The sequence below is a fragment of the Melanerpes formicivorus genome, unplaced genomic scaffold, assembly GCF_026170545.1.
Source record: "Melanerpes formicivorus ecotype bairdi unplaced genomic scaffold, bMelFor1.0.p_v2 SCAF_3, whole genome shotgun sequence".
NCBI lineage: Eukaryota > Metazoa > Chordata > Aves > Piciformes > Picidae > Melanerpes > Melanerpes formicivorus.
The window spans coordinates 29,516,253-29,538,752 of NW_027142355.1; the positions used below are offsets into that span (position 1 = coordinate 29,516,253).

General features: G+C 38.2%; 1 protein-coding gene across 5 annotated transcripts in view; it reads right to left on the reverse strand.

The window, feature by feature from the left end:
• The window catches only part of FOXP2 (forkhead box P2), a 434,778-nt gene that overhangs the window by 46,748 nt on the left and 365,530 nt on the right, over nt 1–22,500 (reverse strand). For 4 of the 5 annotated variants that reach the window (XM_068169890.1, XM_068169891.1, XM_068169897.1 and 1 more), the window contains 5 exons: nt 17,945–18,082; nt 16,559–16,756; nt 14,894–15,059; nt 6,469–6,682; nt 4,809–4,913 (listed from right to left, as the gene is read on the reverse strand). In XM_068169890.1, the coding sequence (XP_068025991.1) occupies nt 4,809–4,913; nt 6,469–6,682; nt 14,894–15,059; nt 16,559–16,756; nt 17,945–18,082 (821 nt within the window). The remainder of the gene's footprint in view (nt 1–4,808; nt 4,914–6,468; nt 6,683–14,893; nt 15,060–16,558; nt 16,757–17,944; nt 18,083–22,500) is intronic. The other variant, XM_068169900.1, reaches the window with a different exon arrangement.

Sequence of the window (22,500 nt, forward strand, 5' to 3'; positions counted from 1 at the left end):
GATGCTTCAACACAATTCTTTGTAGAGTTTTAAAGATGCTCTCTTGCCCCAGAAATGAACACAATCTGTTGGAAAGCTGGCCTATCTTCTGTAGCATTATCTTCCCCCCCTTGTCTCTATAGATGAAAACATTACCTATCTTTGTACTATACTTGTTATGTTTGCTAGCATCTGCTGCATGCAGGTTAAGGAACACTTGTCTGCTGGCTGGAATGTTTTCATAGAATCATAGAATCAGTAAGATTGGAAAAGATCTCAAGGATCATCAAGTCCAATCTGTCACCCAACATCTCATGACTAACTAAATCATGGCTTCAAGTGTCATGTCCAATCCTTTTTTGAACACCTCCAGAGACAGTGACTCCACCACCTCCCTGGGCATCCCATTCCAATGTCCAAGAACTCTTTCTGTGAAGAACTTTCTCCTCACCTTGAGCCTAAACCTCCCCTGGTGCAGCTTGAAACTGTGTTCTCTTGTTCTGGTGCTGATTGCCTGGGAGAAGAGACTAACTGTCTACATCTCCTTTCAGGTAGCTGTAGACAGCAATAAGGTCTTCCCTGAACCTCCTTTTCTCCAGACTAAACAATCCCAGCTCCCTCAGCCTCTCCTCATAGCACTTGTGCTCGACGCCTCTCACCAGCCTCGTTGACCTTCTCTGGACATGTTCAAGAGTCTCAATATCCTTCTTAAATCAAGGGACCCAGAACTGGACACCATACCCAAGGCGTGACCTAACCAGTGCTGAGTACAGGGGCACAATGACTTCCCTGCTCCTGCTGGCCACACTGTTCTTGATGCAGGCCAGGATGCCATTGGCCTTCTTGGCCACCTGGGCACACTGCTGGATCATGTTCCGTTGGCTGTCAACCAGTATCCCCAGGTCCCTTTCTGCTTGGCCACACTCCAGCCACTCTGACCACAGCCTGTAGCGCTGCATGGGGTTGTTGTGACCAAAGTGCAGCACCCAGCACTTGGACTTGTTGAATGCCATCATGTTGGACTCTGCCCATCTGTCCAGCCTGTCAAGGTCCCTCTGCAGAGCCTTTCTACCCTCTAACAGATCAACACCTGCTCCCAACTTGCTGTCGTCTGCAAATTTACTGATGATGGACTCAATCCCCTCATCCAGATTATCAAAGATATTGAACAGGATGGGGCCCAGCACTGATCCTTGGGGCACACCACTAGTGACTCGCTGCCAGCTGGATGTGGCACCATTCACCACCACTCTCTGGGCTTGGCCTTCCAGCTAGTTCCTAACCCAAGCCCTCCAGCCAGTTCCTAACCCAGCACAGAGTGCTGCTGTCCAAGCCATGAGCTGACAGCTTGGCCAGGAGTTTGCTGTGGGGGACAGTGTCACAGGCCACGCTGAAGTCCATGTAGACTACATCCACAGCCTTCCCCACCTCCACCAGGCAGGTCACCTGGTCGTAGAAGGAGATCAGGTTGGTCATGCAGGACCTGCCCTTCCTAAATCCATGCTGGCTAGGCCTGATCCCTTGGCCATCCTACAGGTGCGCTGAGATTGCCTCCAAGATGACCTGTTCCATAATCTTTCCTGGCACTGAGGTCAGGCTGACAGGCCTGTAGTTTGCAGGTTCATCCATCCGGCCCTTCTTGTGGATGGGCAGCACGTTGACCAGCTTCCAGTTGTCTGGGACCTCTCCGGTGAGCCAGGACTGGTGGAAAATGCTGGAGAGAGGCTTGGCTAGCTCATCTGCCAGCTCTCTCAGCACCCCAGGATGGATCCCATCCAGTCCCATGGACTTGTGGGAATCCCAGTGGCTCAGCAAGTCCCTAATTACTTTCTCAGGGATTTTGGGGGGGGATTATACTGCTCCCTGACTGATTTTATTGTAAATCTTTTAGTTTAAGCCCTCAGAGTTGAATCCTTCTTACTCAAACTGACTTAGGACCAATGGAATGATAATTAATTTTCCAAACAAAAGTTTTGTCATATGCTGTTGCACTCCGACATTTAAAAAAACCCACAAGGAACAACTACTATTAAATGCTTTGAGTGATCTACTGGGTTCCTCACCTAGCGACCAGCAAAATGGTTGGCTTCTCTCAACACTTGTTTCACAGCAAAATACTGAATTTTCCCAAGCTTTAGTGGCATTTCTAATTATTTCAGTACCTGGCATTTGGCTAAAATCTTGTCATCTTCTTTCTAGTTCTGTCAGATCTGTCTTTTCTTAAGCCAAAAGCTGTTGTTTTTATTCAATAGTCAAAACTGATCTTCTGTGCAGGAGCAACTGTAATCTAACACCATTTTGTCAAGATTGAAAATTGCTCCACAAAATGTAAACTCTGTGTTTGTGTCTAGAGTTGAAGGATATCAAAGGAATAATTGGAATGTCCTAAAATTTAAAAATAAAACCAATTCATATTGAGTAAACTACAACGAAGGTGAAAATGGCTTTTGTGGCTTTAGCTCATTTATTGAAACTTATTTGTCACTTCACCCTAAATCCTCTCCATTATTAGGTAAGTAAAGCAAAGCCAGTGTTTTCTGTCTTAATCCTCCTTCTCAGATGCTATGCACAGTATATATATTTATTACTTTTTTTAATCAAGCTGCTAGGTAAACCATTTTCTAAGCACAAGATGTTGGAGTTCACAAACCAGGCACTCTTCAAAGTTGTCATAAGCATATTATAGAAATATACACTACTATACTGGGGTAGTGTACCTCATGAATATTTCATTTTGGTACAATATACTTGCATTAACTCTCTTAGCACAGGTATCATATTGTTTCAAGTCAGAGAACCTAAAACATCGTAACAAAGACTAGACTAAGAGCAAATCCTTGAAAACTACAGCCATTAGTCCTTTCATCCCCTATAAAGTTAATGGGTCGGAAAAACGGTCAATCTTTGGACTAAAAGTTGATATTTAATTGAAAGAAAATGTTTTTTAATTGTAATGGGGATTTTGCATTAGTGTGAACATGAAAAGGTACTAAAGAATCTAATGCATGGTTATGTATTGATTTTCATCTTAATGCTGGAATAAAATGAAGGAATATTTCTGTTTCATAAACAACCTCATATATTCAAGAACATGACTTCTTATTTGTTTTAAACAGGAGACAGAATCGAATGAAAAGAAGAAATAATATTCTTGGACACTTTGTGCTGGTGCATAGGACAAAAGCCATAACATTGCTGCAAACCCTGATGAACTCTGCACCAGAATTATCAAGATGTAATATGCCACTTTCACATTTTCCAGGGCTATTTGGTTCAGGAAAGCAAAAGCATCTGTAAACCAAGCACCACAGCACCTTAATCAAAATGGTTTTAGTGATCGTGGATTATAACAAGAATCTTGACGTAATGGATGTGCAAAGTCTGCCCACAGAATTAGCATCTCTATAGCCTAGATGGATGGATGTATTTAGAAAATGTAGCTTTTTATTGAATTTGAGAATGCTTAACTTAAATGAATTTAAATTCTTATTATTAATAATACTCAGAATGCTAGGTCAAATTTGGGAGATCTCATTTTCCTTTTAATACAAACTTACATAAATCAGGCCCTTTTAAATACTATACAGTTTTCTCCAATATTAAGCCATTATTTTGACATTCCATTCAATGGACTTATGAACAAAAATTTATCAGGAGTGATACCTACCCAATATTTGCAAGTCAGTGTAAGTCACTTAATTTAAAACTGAAAGACTGCATGAAAGATGAAGAAAACATTGTGAATGCTTTATGAAAAGTATTGCTATAATTCCATTATAAAAGTTATTGCAATATTGAGTACTTATGGTCTGCTGTTAAGGTGCTTCTGTTACATACCCTGTAGTCTACCATTTGTAAACACGTCTTTTTGATGTTTCTGCCAACATCCTGGCAACAAAGCAGTGCAATTTCAAATGAGCTAATTAACTTAATTGTTGATGAAGCATGAAACAGTTCATTCACCCTGTTAGCTGCACCATGACAACATAAGAGTCTCAGCCCCTGAAGTTACTCATCTATATAAGCCTATCTGTAGCTTTCCATTAAGATCTATTGCATGCTAAAATGAGTACGGCTCTTCTGACAAAGACCAGTCCATAATGTACACAGGTAGAAAATCAGTGCTGTCATTGAAAATTCAGATGAACACAGAAATTCTAGTAACTGCCTCAAAAAAAAAAAAAGAAAAAAAAAAAAAGGGTGGGCAGAATTCAGTACACCATTGTAGTTTGAAGCTGCAGATGGAAAGCAAAATCTGTATCACTTGTTTTCTAAACGCTCTGATTTAGACAGTAGCTGACAGAACCAAATGCTGAAAGTGAAAAATTTTGACATCAGCCATGAAAGGTGCAAACCTACATATTCACAATCTTTTTCTTGATGTGTATCTTGTTCACAGAAAGAGTAAAAGCAAATTTAAATTACCACATCAGAGTTCAATGGTCACAGTTGGTCCTTTCTGCTTTTTTTTTTTAATATTATATTGACTAATTTCCACTATACACAAAATGTCAGAATTTAAAATGTGCATTTTCATACCCATACTATCCAATAAATATACAATCTAAAGCATCTCTTCGAATTTTCTGAGGCTCAATTTCAGTAAAGGATAATAAGAGGATTAAACACTGTGGTATTGAAAGACCTGCAAAAGTGTTCAACATGAAAGAAAGGATAACAATTTGACCCTCTGCAGATAGCCTTGATTATCTATCTACTTGAAATACACACGAAAATCTCTGACATGATTTACAGCAACACTCTGTTTGCTATCTTACTCTTTCCCCTGCCTTGAACAACCCTGTACAAATGAATTAAAAAACACCTACTTTAAAAATTGTCCAAAATCTTCACAAACGCTTTCACAGCCAGGCCATTTGCAAACTCCATGACCATAGAGAGTATGGGAGGCCCCAGTCTCCTCATGTGACGAGCTGTAGCAAAAGAATAAGGCATCAGATTCATCTCAAAAGCCATAATCGTTGGAGGCTGCAAGCGCCTGTCAGGTTACGATCAGTGACAAACAGGTCAAAACAGGTCAATTTAGCTCAGAGCAGTCAGAAAAATTTAATCGTTCTATTGAATAGTTCAACTGCCAAGGCTAGATGATGTTCCAATTAGAGAAGAAATAGAGCCAAAGATGACTGTTAATAAAGGATGAAAAAATAAGATGACTGTATAATACCATATGCTAATTCTGCCATATGACCTTGGTGAAACATTTACCTATAAATAAAAAATACACTCAGAAGTGATCAATTCTGTGAAGAAATACTGAAGATGAACAGTCAAAATTTAAGAATATTGTGGATGCTACTACAAAATATCTGAATTTTATGTTGAAAAATAAGTTGCTTCCATTAATAACTATTTTTGTCTACAAACATAGCTTCCATTAGCTCCTTGGCTTCATAAAAATATCCAGCTGAAGTCCAAGGATAGTTCCACCCACATACCGTCATCAAAGAAATTCAGGGGACTGCCCCATGAAAGTGGGCATCAGCTACACATCCTGATGCAAATAACCTCTCCCTGAGAGACAATCACAAAAGTAATGCTAAGTAAAACTACTATTATAATGCTATTCAGAGAAGCACCAGTTTTTGAATAGCACAAAATAATGATAGAGAAATAATCTCACAGTCACATGAGGACCAGAGATAGTTAAATGAATGTCTCCTCTTTTAAGTGATAAAATAATTAAATGGAGCATTTATTTAGAAACATTTATTGACAATTTGTGTAGATACAAAAGCATCTTGTTGTACATCTGAAAAACCGAATCTATGCACTAATAAGAACTACAAATGCTATATGCTCTTGTATGAATTTAATCCTTTGCTTGAAAATAAGAAATGGTGTCTGACAAATAATTTAGATTTACCCATATGGTTGAATTCCACTTTATTACACTAAAGCCACTAAAAATTTGTATGAAATGTGTCAACTATGTTACTGTTGGGCATATAAGAAGGAAAACTCAGTGTTTTACTTCAGAAGAGACAAATAGTACGAGAACTGCTCTAACATGCTACATTTAAGGCACTTTTACGTAGAATCTTTGCACTGAATTACAGCCTTGATGACTAAGATATATGTACATTTTCTAGGAAACCAGCAGTGTAAGAGCCTGCCTGCCTGGTGTATCAACTCAAATATGAATAAAACCTACAGAAGTGCCCATAAATCTGCATTTACACCTCTAAACTAGTGCACTTTATTCTGGGATTTTTAATTTTTACCAAAATTGCAATAAGTTCATGTGTTATAAACCCACAGACAGGTAATTGCTGTTGAGTCTGCAAAATTAGACATCGCTATTGAAAATGATGCCCTACTGATAAACAATTCCGATAAATCAAGTCTCCAAGATCTCTTAAATAACCTGTATTAAGTGTTATTTCTGTGATTGGAAATAATGTGACTTAGAATGTTATAAAACAGCTTTACGTCAAATGATAAGCACAGTTGAAATCTTGTTAGAATTACCTGTCTCGCCTTGTATTTAGAACTGAAGACTGTCCATTCACTATGGAATGATGAGTTATTGGTGGTGATGCTTTGGAAGTGGTGGAGGAGGTAGTAGAGGAGGAATTGTTAGTAGTGAGGTCTAGCCCTCCATGTTTAATGCCATTGTCTTCCATACTGTGAACTCCAGTCACTTCTTTCCATAACTGCTGAATCTCAGCAGGACTTAAGCCAGCTATAAAATGAAAGAGAGCCCCACTAATATAACAAAATAAAGAGTTTCATATAACGAGCTCAGTGTTATTAATGGATTAATGCCAACAATAAAGCTGATGCTGTTTTTCCAGCACAATCAACATGTAGTAAAACAAATTCATTTTTCTTCTGTCAGAATACAGGCAATCTAACTGTCTACTCTTGTATTATAAACACTAACTTTAATAATATTATACTCCTTCTGAAAACACTGCTTAAGGATCAAGGAGTGAAAGCTACTAAGGACTTGCAACTGCTTTTGGGAAGAAGAAAAACCACAAGCCTAAATATACCTATGGACAAGATTTTTGTTATCTGTTTAGTCAGTTTCTTGACATGGAAACAACTCAGTGCATCCATAGTTAACTTGGGCTTTACAGTTCTTAACTAAACATGTAACAGGAAAACATATCACACTAAGGACACAAACATTTATATTCTCTTTAACACACTAAACAAGAGCAAGGAGTGGAAGAAGAGTGGAGGAGAAAAATAGGAAGACAAAAACTGAAATCAACGAGATCATAACAGGTTTAACATTTGAGCAGAATACATCTGGCTTTCATTAATGACATCCACATATTCATGAGTGATGGTTTAATATTTATAAAAAAAATTCTGTTTAAAAATGTGTGGTAAGAGTTAAAACCAAAGGGACTATTTGGAAGAGCAAAACCACTGCAGTGCAGATCGCTTTAGTTCTTTCATACCATTCAGTGGCTCCAGAAAACTAGAAAGCAAACAAAACTGCACACATTAAATTGCATGTAGTGTAGAGCATCAAAGTCCTCCACTGCTTTTTGGTACAGCCCCACTATGGAAGATGAATTGTGAGAGTCTGGCTAGGAGAAAGGAGACTGTCTCACCAGCCTCCTTGTGTGATGGAGAGCCATACAAAATTTAAGAGTTTCTCAAACTTCTCTGCTGTTATGTACACTACAATTCTGGAGTCTAGCCACCAGATATTTGAAGATAGAGCTTAAATTTGCTCTCCTCCACTTGCAGTCTGTAAACTAGAAGTTTCCAGGATTCATCCTCAACCACAAACAGCAATGTCATGTAAAATGTATCCATACATCTGTGTCAGCATTGTGTGGCTCGAGCTGTGCACTTTACGTCATGGAGAACAAGCTTCTACTTGAAGTAAAGATTCTTAAAACACAGGCAAGTGAAGAGCTGTGAACATTCTCTTATTTTGCCACTGGACATGCAACTAAGATAGGAAATTCAGGTTTTGAAAGATGAAGAGTTCACAAAAAATATGTACATCTTCTGACATTGCCAGTCTGTAGGTTTGACATAGGAGACCTACAAGGAGGATGGAGAGAGACTGTTTACAAATGCCTGTAGTGATAGGATGAGGGACAATGGCTTCAAACTAGAGAAGAGCAGATTTAGATTGGAGGTTATGAACAGGTTCTTTACTATGAGGGTGGTGGAACACTGGAGGTGTGTGGAGGCCCAGGGAGGTGGTTGGGGCCCCATCCCTGGAAATATTAAAAGTGAAGCTCGACAGGGCTCTGGGCAACCTGATCTAGTTGAGGATGCTCCTGCTTACTGCAGAGGGGGTTGGACTAGATGACATTCAAAGGTCTTTTCCAACCCAGACCACTCTGATTCTACGACATCTCTCTTTTGAAGAAAACTAAATTAAATGTAGAAAAGAATGAGAACCTCTTGTGAAAGATCTTGTTTCATGGCTAGGTTTCCTCAACCTATATGTTCTGTGCTAGAGGTGTTTTAAAATCTTGTGCTGTCTTCTCATTTCAGCAAGTGAAATTATACACAGTATCTATACCTGTCCGAATGAAAATGTTACTCCTTCTACTTTTATGAAAGAGCTGCAATTTACTGTCCTTCAAAGAAGGATTAAAATGTACCTCTTCATTCAAACTTTTCATCCAAGATAGTTTTGTTTAGTAAACCAGATATTTTAGAAAGTTGTAAAGAGATGCAAAGATTGTTTTTCACTGGCAAATCTGTTTGTTAGATAATGTTTTACTCTGAAGACACAGGAACTCTGACTGCTAAGATGGATTCAACAAAAAATTATTAAAAGGCAGAGGGAGTTGCTTAATATTTCTCAATAGACATCTTACAGAAATAGTAATTTCTGAAGGTAGTATAGAAACAACTTAGTTGGAAAATACTCATTTGAGAGATGGGTAGCAGAAGTGATGGCAATATTAGTAATTGTTCAATAAAGGTAAGTAATTATTGCTGTGTTCATGAGGGTACATTCCAGCAACACTGTAAATTACCCATTTTATTGTGGTAAATAATAGTTACCCACAAATGTCATCATAAAGCAAAATGAAAAGGAATTTATTCATTTAGGTGGCATGATATATATGTTAACATTATTTACTTTAAAGTCTTCTTTTCCTCCTGCTGTTGAACTTGAATGAATAAATGAATTTTCATTTTATACTGAAAAAAAAAATAATTAAAAAAGCCACAAGAATAAGCCCATCTGTTTGACTAATCACAGGGCAAACAGATCAGTGTGTCTTGCAGTGAGAACATTTTCATTGGTTGCTGGGGGAGGTGAGTAAAACCATCCCCCCAACTAGGTGAATGAATGAGGGTTAGGGGTGGCTGGAACGAGGGCCCTTTCCATGTCTCCTGCTCCTCCAGGCAACTGTCAGGCAGCTCCTTCCCTTGTGGGAAGCTATGGAAGAGATCATGTCTCTATGCTGCCCAGCTCACCTAGATTTTTTTTAAATCAGAAATGTCTTTCTGGGCTCAGGCTGGTTATTTTTACCATTTCTACAGAACACTCTGATAGGCTGCCTTTTAGGATAAAAGGATTCAGGGCAGGCATTTCAAAAAGTATAAAACTAGTAAGTGGATTTGCAATTAATTGTAAACTATGTCAATTTTGTATCTACTGCTTCTAAATAAGTTCAACTCTCATTTTACAAGAGAGCTATAAAATGGTTTGTCAGATATTTTAGTCTGGATGTAGAAGCAGGGTAAATTTTAAAGTTTCTTAGGTTAGGATAACCCTGAAAATACCTCCTCTACACTACATTACATTATAAAGGATCAGGAAAGGATTCAGACTGAGATAAACATTAAGGATTACAAAGAAAGAGTAAATAGTGATTTGCTATGCAGTTTACTAACATCTAGAATCTTGGGGTGTTGAGGTTAGTTTTGCAACTCTTTTCACCCCTATTTACTTTTATGTTTGAATAAATACTTCATAAAACTACCATAAAACTACCCCATCCATGTATCTGTTTTTCATTTTCCTGCATGGTCTGACCAAAACTTAAGGATTTGGGGATTTTTTTGTGCCTGTTTGGTTTTTTGTTTGTTTATTTTTTTTCTTTTTATTGTTGTTGTCATTTACAGACCTTTGCACTTAGCTAGCTAGCATCAATACAGCATTACGTGGGAGTAACTCACAGTGAACCCCTGGCTTTCAATGTGGTGTATCAGAGATCCTGACACCAAATAAATACTAAAAACACATCTAGCATCTTATTTTCTCTGTTTGATCATCACCAAAACATGGTAAACATTTCTGTCCTTTCAAGGCAGAAACTATAGAAGGCAGGTAAGAGTGCCAGGAGGCTGGCATGGATGAAAAAGGTGCTCCTGGATTTACTTGGGCACAAAAAAAAGAGAGTAAACAGGGAATGGAAGAAATAATGGGCTAACTGGGAGGACAACATAGAGTTTGTTGGAGCAGTCAGAGATCAGGTTAGGAAAGCTAAAGCACAGACAGAATTAAATTTGGGAACATGAAGAATTTCTTCAGGTGTATCGGCAACAAAGTGAAGGCTAGAGAAGATGTGGGGCCTCTCCAGAAGGAAAACGGCTATGTAGTCATGAGGGATATGGAGAAGGCTGAGGTACTCAATGACTTCTTTGCTACAGTCTTCACTGGCAACCACTCTAACCTCACTGCCCAAACTCCAGAAGGCAAAGGTAGTGATGGTGAAAAGGAAGATCCACCCACTATAAGTGAAGCTGAGGTTCATGACCACCTAAAGAACCTGACGGTGCACAAGCCACTGGGGCAGAGTGTGATCCATCCATAGATTCTAGGGGAATGGACTGACGAAGTTGTTAAGCCACTATCCATCATATTTGAAAGCTCATGGCAGTCTGGTGACATCCCTGCTGACTGGAAAAAGGGAAATATAAGCCCCCATTTCTAAAAAGGGAAAAAAGGAAGATTCCAGAAACTATAGGTCAGTCAGTCTCACCTCTGTGCCTGGCAAAATCATGAAGCAGATCCTTCTCAAGTTTTTGCTAAGGTATATGGAAAACAAAGAAGAGCTGATTGGTGGCAACCAATATGATCCAGCAGGGGCAAATCATGCCTGATGAATTTGGTGGTTGTTTATGACAGAATTACAGCATCAGTGGATAAGGGAAGAGCAAATGATACCATCTACCTGGACTTGTGTAATGCATTTGACACTGTCCTGCATGATGTCCTGGTCACTAAATTGGAAAAACATGGACTTGAGGGATGGATCACTTGTCAGATGAGGAACTGGCTGGTTAGTTGCACTCAGAGAGTGGCAGTCAACATCTTAATGTCCAAATGGCAACCAGTGACAAGTGGCATCCCTCAAGGGTCAGTACTGGGACAGTGCTGTTTTACATCTTTGTCAGTGCTATGGAGAGTGGAATTGAGTGTACCTTCAGCAAGTTTGCAGACGACACTGAGCTGTGTGGTCCAGTTGACATGCTGGAGGGAAGGGATGACATCCAGAGTGACCTGGACAGGCTTGAGAGGTGGGCCATTGCCAGCCTCATGAAGTCCAACAAGGCCAAGTGCAAGGTCCTGCACCTGGGCTGGGACAATCCCAAGCACACATACAGGTTGGGTGGAGAATGGCTTCAGAGCAGTCTTGAGGAGAAGGACCTAGGGGTGTTGGTTGATGAAAACTTTGGCCTGAGATGGCAATATGTGCATGCAGCCCAGAAGGCCAACTGTGTCCTGGGCTGCATTAAAAGAAGTTTGATGATCAGGTAGAGGGAGTGTCCACCAGGAGAACTGAAATTCTGGGGCCCCCAAGACAAGAAGGACATTGAACTGTTGGAGCAGGTCCAGAGTAGGACCAAAATGATGATTAGGGGGCTGGAGCACCTCCCTTAAGGAGACAGGCTTCAAGAATTGGGGCTGTTCAGCCTGGAGAAGAGAAGGCCCTGGGGAGACCTTATAGTGGCACTCCAGTACTTGAAGGGGGCCTATAAGAAAGCTGGGGAGGGTCTTTTTACAAGTGATAGGATGAGAAGGAATGACTTTCAGCTGGAAAACGGTAGATTTAGACTAGATATTAGGAAGAAATTATTTTTCAATGAGTGTAGTGAGACACTGTAACAGGTTGTCCAGGGAAGCTGTGGATGCCCCCTCCCTGGAGGTGTTCAAGCCAGGTTGGACAGGGCTTGGAACAGCCAAGTCTAGTGGAAGGTGTCCCTGCCCATGGCAGGGGAGGTTGGAACTAGATGATCTTTAAGATCCCTTCTGTCCCAAGCCATTCTATGATTAATATGATTCTATGATACTAGGATCACAGCTGTACTTTAAAGTTACATCTTTTCATACTAACTAATGTGAAGCCCATGCTCTCTTTGTCACATGTAATTTTTGGTTTACTGGACTCTTTATGACCACTAACTTATATTGAATCCCTCTCTATTTCTCTCAGCCACCCATGTAACTCAGGAATCTAAATGGGTACACAGGAAAATATTTGTGTTACACATATGCAAATCTTCCTGTATAACCATATTATACAGTTTGTGGCACAGTGGAAGGAGAAAAACATCCTTTTACCACATCCAATGTGTATTATCTTAAATAAATTCGGAAGTTTTAATTTAATACCCCCATAGAAAATCTGTCATAAAGTTTGCTGTATTTTATGAGAAAAACAGGAATTTTGATCCTCCTGCTTTTATGCAAACCCCAATGCAAGGATATCTGTTAAATCTAGTAAGTAGTACTTGGATTTGTAAATATGTGCTATATTTTGATGTATCTGGATGTGTAAATGTAAGATTTATTAGACAATCTCAACAGATCTGAATCCTATTAATCTTCATTATATTGTTATGAACTGAACTGGGTGCTGTACCTTCTTACAAAAGACAAAATGTGCTGTAAGAGAATCCCACAGAAAGAACTCCGAGCTGGTCACAACTCTGTGTTTAGTTCTTTCTTTGTTTAAGCAGCTTGCTCGGAAGACTTTCCTTTTTACCCTCATCACTCTAGCTTCACCTCACCTGGAATAGAATGAGGTAGCTTTCCTGGAGATGCAAAGAAGTTTTCCAGGGGAAGCTGTCTTACATTTTTTGCTGAGTTTGCAACCAAAGAAACCCTACATACACAGTAGGTACTAGAACTAAGGAAGAAGAAAACAGAAGTAGTTGACTGAAATTCATTATAATTAGAAAATGCCAAGGCAGAAGTAAATAAGAGAGAAAATTACTTTAAAAAGAACAATCCAGATATATTTTAACTGTAAAATTTTGTATTTTTAAAAATTATTTAGCATCAATCTTTTTTGTTGTGACTTTAGTTACCCTTAGTTCTCCACATAAAAGAAAGTTCATAAAAATAACTATTTACTAGTTCTCCTAAAATGTATTTGTAAAGGTATTATTTTTTTCTGTGTTTTTCTACTAAAAGTGGATGAATGAGTGTTGCATTAAACTAATGAATATCAGTGCAACCGAGTAGGAGTGCTGAAAGAAATCTACAGGGATTGCTTAGTGAGAGAAAAAAATAAGGAATTCCTTTTGCAATAGATGGCACAAGACGAGGTTGTGGAAGGTAGAGCTGTGTGAAGAGGTTGTTTATCAATTGCTGGGTGTTTTCATTATGGTCTAATGGGACTTTTTACAAAAGGAAAGCAGCATTACCAGTTTTGTGTCCAAATTCATGAATAAGATTACCTTCCCACTGCTGTTCTGAAATAATAGTCTGAGTGTGGTAGCTTACTTAGGACTCTTTCTTCTTGTAATTTTTATGACTTCAGATATGCTTGTGTCATAGCTTTTCCACACACCACCATGTATGGAATTTACATATTTATTTGGAATCTCTGCTTTCCAGGAACTGACGTTTTCAGTGAGTAAGATCTTCTCACACCCTTTCTTTTTCCCTTTTTTGCCTACAATGCTCTTGACATACTGTGTACTGTGCTTTTACTCATCTAATTTCTGAAGCTTCTATTCCCTAGTAGTTATCTGGTGAAGGAATGCATAAAGACCAATTAAAAGTAATGTTACCTGTCATGAATGTAGCCTAAACAAAGCTCATTGCAGGACTGGAGTGCCAGGGATCAGAGTACTGTGTAATTTTTATGACAGACATTTAGCTCACCTCTCTATGGTAACACAAACAGAACCATGTACCTAATAGGACAGAGTCCTTAAGGTGGGACATCTTTGGCCTTATCTTAAAACATAAGCAGCATTTATCTCTAAGTTAATTTACTTTTCAAAAGTGCATGCCCTATTTTCTTTCAACCATCAGCATTTGTGTCAAGTAGTAGAGTGTGAGCTCGTTTTCAAAATGGAGAAATCTTGATCAAAGTGAAAAAGGGGAATTAATTTTTTTTCCATAAGGTTTTTAATTGATAGTTGTCAATCATAATTCATTACTATCAGAATCACCACCTTCAAAACTTGTCATATTTAACATATTTAATACAAAAGAGTAGCACAAAAAATGAACCCTACAGTTTATCCCTAAATTAACACATCTTAAATTGAAGATTCAAAGTGCTTTTTGATGCCACTTTTTCTTTATCTTTTTTCTTTTTTTTTTTTGTGAAGAAAAAGAAGTGAGTTTTTGAATGGCTTTAATATCACTGTCTGAGATATTTTATATCTGTTTGCTTATATTAAATTAAATGATAACACTTCCACTAAATCAGATTTCAGTAATTCCTCAGAGAAAATCAGTGATGCTTGAATTGTGTTGCTATAAGAAGCTGTTTTGGCACATTAAGCTAATAAATACTCATCTTATAGCTAAGGGAAAAACCCTGAAAAGCTGTTCTCTTCCATAGAAGTACTCTGTAAAATTTATCAGCCTCAAGAAAATTTGTAATATGAGTAATAAAGTTCTAATAATAAGAGTATGTTTAAGTCTCATAATGGGAAACTGCTGAAGTTTGGATGCAAATGTAGCATCTGAAAATAGTTGTGAAAATACCTTGTGGCAGAGACTGGACAGGAAGAGCAGACTGGCCAGGTGGGATGGAAATGAGTCCCTGACGCTGAAGGTTCAGCAGATGTTGCTGCTGCTGAAGTTGTTGCATCTGGAGGAGCTGCTGCTGGAAGACAAGCTGCTGGGCTGCCAACTGCTGCTGCTGCTGCTGCTACAAAGAGAAGGAAAATAGAAAAAGACAAATGCAGCAGAATGTAAGGTATGCAGTAAAGGCTAGAAAGCCAAAAATGTAAAATCAGCTTAGTTCTCTTTAATCTCAGCTGTTAAATAATAATGCTATTTGTAGAATATTCAGGCAGTGAAAGCATTTGAAATTTTGTATTATATTCATTTAAGCTATTAGATGTTAGGGAAAATGGCAAGACACACTTAATGACACACTAAAGAAAAAGGTCAAGAGAAAGTATATAACAGCTGTTTAAAAAAACCCAACAAAAAACACAAGCCCAGCTCATGGCAGATGATAACAAATTTATCTATGCTAAAAGTGTAACTCTTTATAGCAGCCTGTGATTTGAGGGAACTCTTGTTTTTCCAATTGACTAAGTTTGGTCTGCAGTGGCCCATGAACATGGTCTCCAGTGATCTATTAGTAAACTGGGATGTATCTTTCATTTCACTGGCCTGTTAGCTCACTCTGTTTTCTTGTTGGAATACATTAAAAGCAGCATTGCATTCAAGGCAACGAAATGCCCTATTATGGAGGAAAAGTGTAAATTCAAATTTTGTGAGGCATTTCAAGACAAACTGAAGACTGCAAAAACTCAGGAGGGTATAAGAAGGCAGTCACACTTCAGAGAAAGACAAGCTGCTGTGGAAGACCTTTCCTTTCTAGTTTGGGGAAAAGAGAAACTTCTGATGCACTCACTGGAAAACAGACTGCATAATGGAGCAAGTCATGTGGATTGCCCAGAGCCTCCCGAGAAATACAGGAGCAATTTCTATTCTGTAGTTGATGGCTGTCTGAAATTCTATTCACAAATCCAAACAGAAACAAAGCCTCAGGAGGTCACAACTGCTTCCTCAACGTTTGCATAATGGGCAGCTTGAAGACAACGTCTAGGATACCTGCTGATCAATTTAACTACTTCAACGTGTTTTGTTTGTATTATGTTTATATTTGATGCAGTTTGCTGACAAGTGCAAGCTAGGCCTGAGAAACTCGCTTGTCAGGTTGATTTATGAGCACATCAAACTGTAACTTTCTACTCGCCACTCCAAACCTACAGTAGCAGTTCATTAATCAGGGGCCTGTGACTTTGAAATCTGTGCTCAATCGCTCTTTTTCAGCCACGGACTAAATTTGCATGCTCTCTGAGCTGTGCCACTGAGAAAAGTAAGGCTCCTTCTCCAACATGGATTGCCTGTGCGTATAAGATAATCAGTGCGGTGTCCACCAAACAGCTTGTTCTTTGCACACTCAGATTCATTAGTGAACATTAGACGACAGCAGCACTAGACTGCTCAAATCCTATGTCTCAGAAAGGGGAGCAGAAGAATTATATCGTCACTGCTATTAAGCCCAGTAAAAACATAAGAATAAATCTTCGATAGCTGCATTCTTGCTACAGGAAGAAAAATGTAAACTAGTCTTTTCCAAGCTTCTGACGGCTCACAGTAGTTTGCATCAGCAAGGGGCTTAGCTCCTACCTCTTTTGCTTGCTTTCCTGGATGCTGTTGCTGCTGCTGCTGCTGCTGTTGCTGCTGCTGCTGCTGCTGTTGCTGCTGCTGCTGCTGCTGCTGTTGCTGCTGCTGTTGTTGCTGCTGTTGCTGCTGCTGTTGCTGCTGCTGCAAAAGCTGAAGATGTAACTGCTCTTGCTGTTTCTTGTAAAACTCTTGTAGTTGTTGCTGAATAAACCATTTTGACTTTAATAAATAAAGGCAAAAGTTTCAAGTATTATAAATCTCCTAAACTCTTCTAGATTGGCATATGGTAGCGTGGCCATTAAGAATCATTAAGAATCATTAAGAGTGATTTGAAGAGGCAGATCTACATACATTTTTTTCCAAGGCGGTTCTGAAATTTTCCAATGCAGATTCCAAAATATCCTAAACAGAAGGGTATAGAAAATCTGTATTCTAAAGGGAATGCAAGAGCCAAATTAACTCCTCAAATAACTACATCTAAGTTCCTCCTATGTCCTATATAACAAATCAGAAGCTGTACTCATCCACTTGCAAGAAACCTACAAGTCACTAAGGCCAAAATAAACTGTCTCTCTTAGGGGAAAAAAGTAATTAATGTGTCAATCTGTTTAGCAGGATGCTGGATTCACAAGTGAAGGTGAACTGCCTGTAATGATCACAGTACTGGATATTAAAGAGTTTAAGTACACAGCGACTGAGCTAGGACTGTGACAAACAGACACAACATTTTCTGTATGACAATTAAGCAACCAACCAAAAATCCACTCTGCGTTACACTGAGGTAAAGATCACTGATGCTGCCTTTACTGTATATAATAAGTAGTTTATGGCTTCATCACTTTGCTGCCAGATTTTGTGCTAAGGAAAGAGCAATCTCCTTCTTCTTTCTTAGCCTTATCTGGAACTTTTTCTTTATTTAATGTAGAAAGAAACAAAATTTAACAAACTTTTTTTTTCCCATGACAGAAGAAGTTGTTAAGTTCAAATTTTGTAATAGCATACCATGTATGTGACTAAAAGGAACACTACAGTGTTATGAATTTTAAAGCAACAAATATCTACAACTCATTCTGCACTTCCTTTGGCAAGTCTACAATTAAAATGTGCCTAAGCACTTGAAAATTTAAATACCAATTTGTTCGGTATTTGTAATGCATCTGCCAGTGCTGCGACTGCTCTTTTTAATGTAATATTTAATGTTTTAAAATCACAATTTCACACTTCTGTAATTAAAACAAAAAGAAAATAAAGACTTAGAAGTTTCACATTTATTTTAATTCTTTTTGGTGTAATGAGTGATGAAATATTACAAAATAAGACCCAGAAAATTGGGCTGACACTTGCGTGAATGTCCTGTGCTAAGGGTCCAAAGCAGGTAACCCACATTACCTGCTGCAACATAACTGCTTGCTGCTGCTGGAGAAGTGCTTGAAGCTGCTGTGGTGACAACACTTGCTGCTGGAGAATCTGCTGCATTTGCTGAGGGGTGATCACCTGGGGAGTCATCATGGCCACTGACACAGGAACCTGCACAGAGAAAGAAAGATATCATCATCAAACATGTTTTAGTTCGCCTGCATCCCCATTGTACATCTTTCTTATTTTGTAACAAAGATGGACTGCAATTTTTTACAGAATATTCATCACTGTAAAGTTCCAGTTTCAGCTGGAATCTGTTATTTTAAGACCACAGTACTGTGGCACTCTATTTCCAGAGGCATCAGATTCGATCAGATTCAAGCTTTATGTTTTGCATCTCTTATGTATTCCTGCAAGAAATTTAAGCATTGGCTAGTATAAATGTGTATTTAAAAATAAATGATCACATGGCAGGGCTCTCAACACTTCATAATCCATCATCTTATCAAGTGTCATAATGTTACAAACAGAAAAATCTATTGAGACTGTTTCCAAAGATATGATTAAAACAGACAGCAAAATAAGTATCTTAAAGCTGTAAATGTTTTACACAATAAAGACACTTAGCCTAGAAAATATTTGCATAATACATCACTTCAGTGCAAGAAAACCCTTCTTGCTCAGCTAGTCTTTTAAGGAAGTTTGACTTATACCACAAACATATTGGAGCAAGGCCTGCCACCTCAGTCACTCAGTCCTGGGAGAGAGAAACCTGTTCTCAGTCACACCTGAGTGGAAACTGAAAATTAGGAAACTTTGTTGTAACTATTAGTTTGTCCACTAAACTTTACGAATGTGTTTTTTCGCATGGGCACCGATTCGGACATGGCTCTATTCCCTGTTTATAACACACTGAGATGTACATATGCACAAACACCCACCTACACACATACTCTCAGGACTAGATGCATCAGTGCAAAAGACACCAAGTACGTGTGGTTGCACACATAAGACAAGTTGTGTGGAAGAGCCTGAGGTCTGCATTGAGCCACTGCAGCAGACCCACTGTGTGAAACTATTGCTCAAGCTAACCACGACAACAGTCAAACAGCTGGCAGCTGGCAAAGTTTTCTATTCATAAAAAGCAGCCACACACTTGTCTAGCAAAATTAAAATATTTTTTTCTGTATATAATAAAAAGCTGGCATGTAAGTACCCCTTGTGAGATGTCAGTAGAACATTCCAGTCTTCTGTTATTCAGCAAAAATAATATTTTTATTAACCTTAAGAGGAAAGCTATTTTAATATTTCTATTACTTGAATCTATTCCATAAGACTTTGTATAAATGTAACTGGAGCAAAAAAAAACTAAATATACAAGTCTGCTGCAATTTACTTTAAGGAGAAATTACTTCACCTAGTATTAGACAGAACATCACATTTTACACAATTCATCACAGAATAGATGATGATCTTAAAATACTGATTAGTTAAAAATTCAACAGTAAAAGTAGTAAAGTCTGATGATCTTTCACAACAAATGAATTCTGAAGGTCTTACTCTAAGATACAAGTGGAAAAGACAGAATCACTATGGCTGGAGAAGATTCCTTCAAGATAGTCAAGTCCAACCATTAAACAGACCTACCACTCATTATTAAACACTTGTGGTGAGGAATTTAATCTCACCTATTACTGGACTTCTATAGTCAATAGAATAAGGAAATGCCAAGGAGAGTTTAACTGATCTAGCTTAGGCATCTATTGTAGTATGGGAATAATCCCTCTCTGAAAGTGCCTGTCTCTTTTCACTGAGTGTAGACTCTGAGAGGACACCTAACTGTCAGATAGTTAATGTTGGTTTTTACACTTTGTGAAACCTAGAAACTTCAGAGTATTCAAAACATCTAAATTTTATGCAACGGTATTTTGTTCTATGTCTACCTGCTCCTAAGGGCAAGACAAACAAGTTTTCACAACTTTGTGATGCATGAGCAAAGAGTAAAATTCACTGGCTGGAGTCAGTGTTCAGTTCCCTATGAAATCAGTAAGAATTTCCTGTTATGCGAGATCTGAACTTGCCTTCTTGTAACAATTTTGCCTCAGTGATGCTATGCAACTACCACATGTCACACAGAAATCAGAAGGCAGAAAAGAAGACAGACACCCTCCCAAATAATTCATTACTCTTAACTTTTAAACCCAGCAAGAATTTTCCTAACACTTACATGCTTACTATTATAACATAGAGCAAATGGTAAAGGCATTGCATAGCTGTTAATCCACTTCTCCTTTTAACTTTACATTCCCTTTATCCTTCCTGGATTGTGTGTTTTCAAACACATAAGTAAAAATTCTGACCTAAACACAGCGAAAATCAACGGAACTCTCTAAGCAGCACTGATTTATTCATGCTCTGTGTTAGAGGCTCTAGCCAGAAAGATGTGCAGTAAGACTTGTACTGCCACATGAATCCTCTATTCCTCAGTCTGAAAATACAGATTCCCCTTTGCCAACTCTATTACTGCTAGCTTTTGCAGTATTTGTTCTGAATCTCCCTGACTGCATACTTACTCTTATATTTGGAGACACACCTACTTTGCAGTATACTCTTAACAGTTTTCTCTTCAATTTCCTGTATTTTTCAACAATTGCTTTCAACTGTATAAGCTGAAGTAGAGAACCTAATAAATCTGTTATCAGGATGATGGACACAAGCATTTAAAAAATGGAAGGCAAGAACATGAGTAAAAATACATATTTATGTAGTTAATATTGTTATTAACAGAATTTTATGTAGAGATTCATTTGTGTGTACCATACCTGATCCTCTTTCCCATAGATAAAGGAGAAAGTATTTTGAAAACTGCTTGAATTTAAAATTAGCAAAACGTATTAACCACAGAGATTTCTCTAATTGTAATTAGGTAATATAAATTGGTACATTTCACAGCCTTCAGTGATACACTAGACCGCACTTTATTTCTTGCCAGCATAGTGTTACTGTGCGAGCTGGGTCTATCAGAAACCTGCTATTTTATGGCCAATTATGTGCATTAGGTTTAGTGCCTGTATTTTGCAAGATTTCTGATCTGATTTTACAAAAATGTAGCAAAGAGGCTAACTCTGACTTTTGTAGGAATCTCTCAATATATCTGAAGTCAGTTCAGGTAGATGACAGTAGAGGGACCCAGTGAAAAAATACAGTCAAGTCAATGACATGATTTCTTCTAGTGGGCCATAAACTCCAAACAAATTCTCTGTCAGACCTCTCGTGAAAAACTGAAGACAAAGTGAAATGTGATCTATGAATGTAATCCATTTGTTACAAGGCATCCTCAATGAAACTGAATTCTAACTCCGTCACAGAAACACTACAAAACACAATGGATCAGATGGCCTCTGAAGAACATGCAAATTTCTGTGCTCCATGACGGACTGTGATGGAGGTTTCATGTTTTGAAGAGTTTCTCATGGTTCTGAAGCAGGCTTCCCGTGTTTCTTTGGATTAGTTTACAAATCCTGCTAATTAATGGATGAGCAAAGAAACAAATTTTTAACGCATCCGAACAGCATTCAGTCAAATACAACTATTAACTGCTTTTTAACTACAAGTAAATAAATAAAGAAAGAGCTACAATGCAGAGTGAAAACACTGACAGCAGAAACTACATACATTAATATGGCTGCAGAAATGAAGCCAGAACTTCTTTGAAGGCTCATATTAAACCCCTGTGTTTTCCTGAGATCAGTTGAATAGAGAAATGGTGGTGGATGAGCTTGTGTATTTAACACCACTCTGCTGTTGTGCAAGAAAAATTCAGCTTGCCACATAAACACTCATCTGTTGTTCCTATGAACTAATGAATAAAAGGAATCATACAAATGTATATATTTCTTAATGTTACCTACAAAAATCGTATTCCTAATGGCACAAAAATGGGGCGGAGTATGTAACCTGCACCCTCAGTAAGTTTTTTCTGCTTTTAGAAGCCTTGAGAAACTTGACTGCATATATTTGCAAGAGATGTTGACCAATCTGAATTTCATTGAAAAAGGAAAAATACAACCAAAGGAGACACTATTTTTATTCCAAGTTCTTTTTATTTTGAAAGTCAGGTATTAATAGTGAAAATTACAAGTAAAACTTGACCTTAGTCTTCTGTGCTTTTGAGAAGAACCGCACATATTAGTCACATTCAGAGTCAGTTTAAGCTATGTAGGAATTATTTCTTTGTTACAGACAGAGGAAACAAGTCACAGCCTTTAAGTAATTAATCCAAAGTCACATGATATTTTAAGTAGCAGATTGGAGAATGGAACTGTTCAGCAAGACAAGTCTCTCTGGTTTATTCAAAGAAGTGTAATTAAACACTTAATAGAGAAACTTCTGTCTGCAGAATTTTTCTTTTAAAAATCAATTTAGGTAAGAAAACACACATTTACAGTGCAAAATCAGGCTCTTTAGTGGGAAAACATTTAAATACAAGTAACCACTGCATCTCTTCTCTTTCTGAGTGTCTACCATAATAATCTTTCGAATCTTTCTGACTTTACATTATTAAAAAGCACCGAGAATGAACTGAG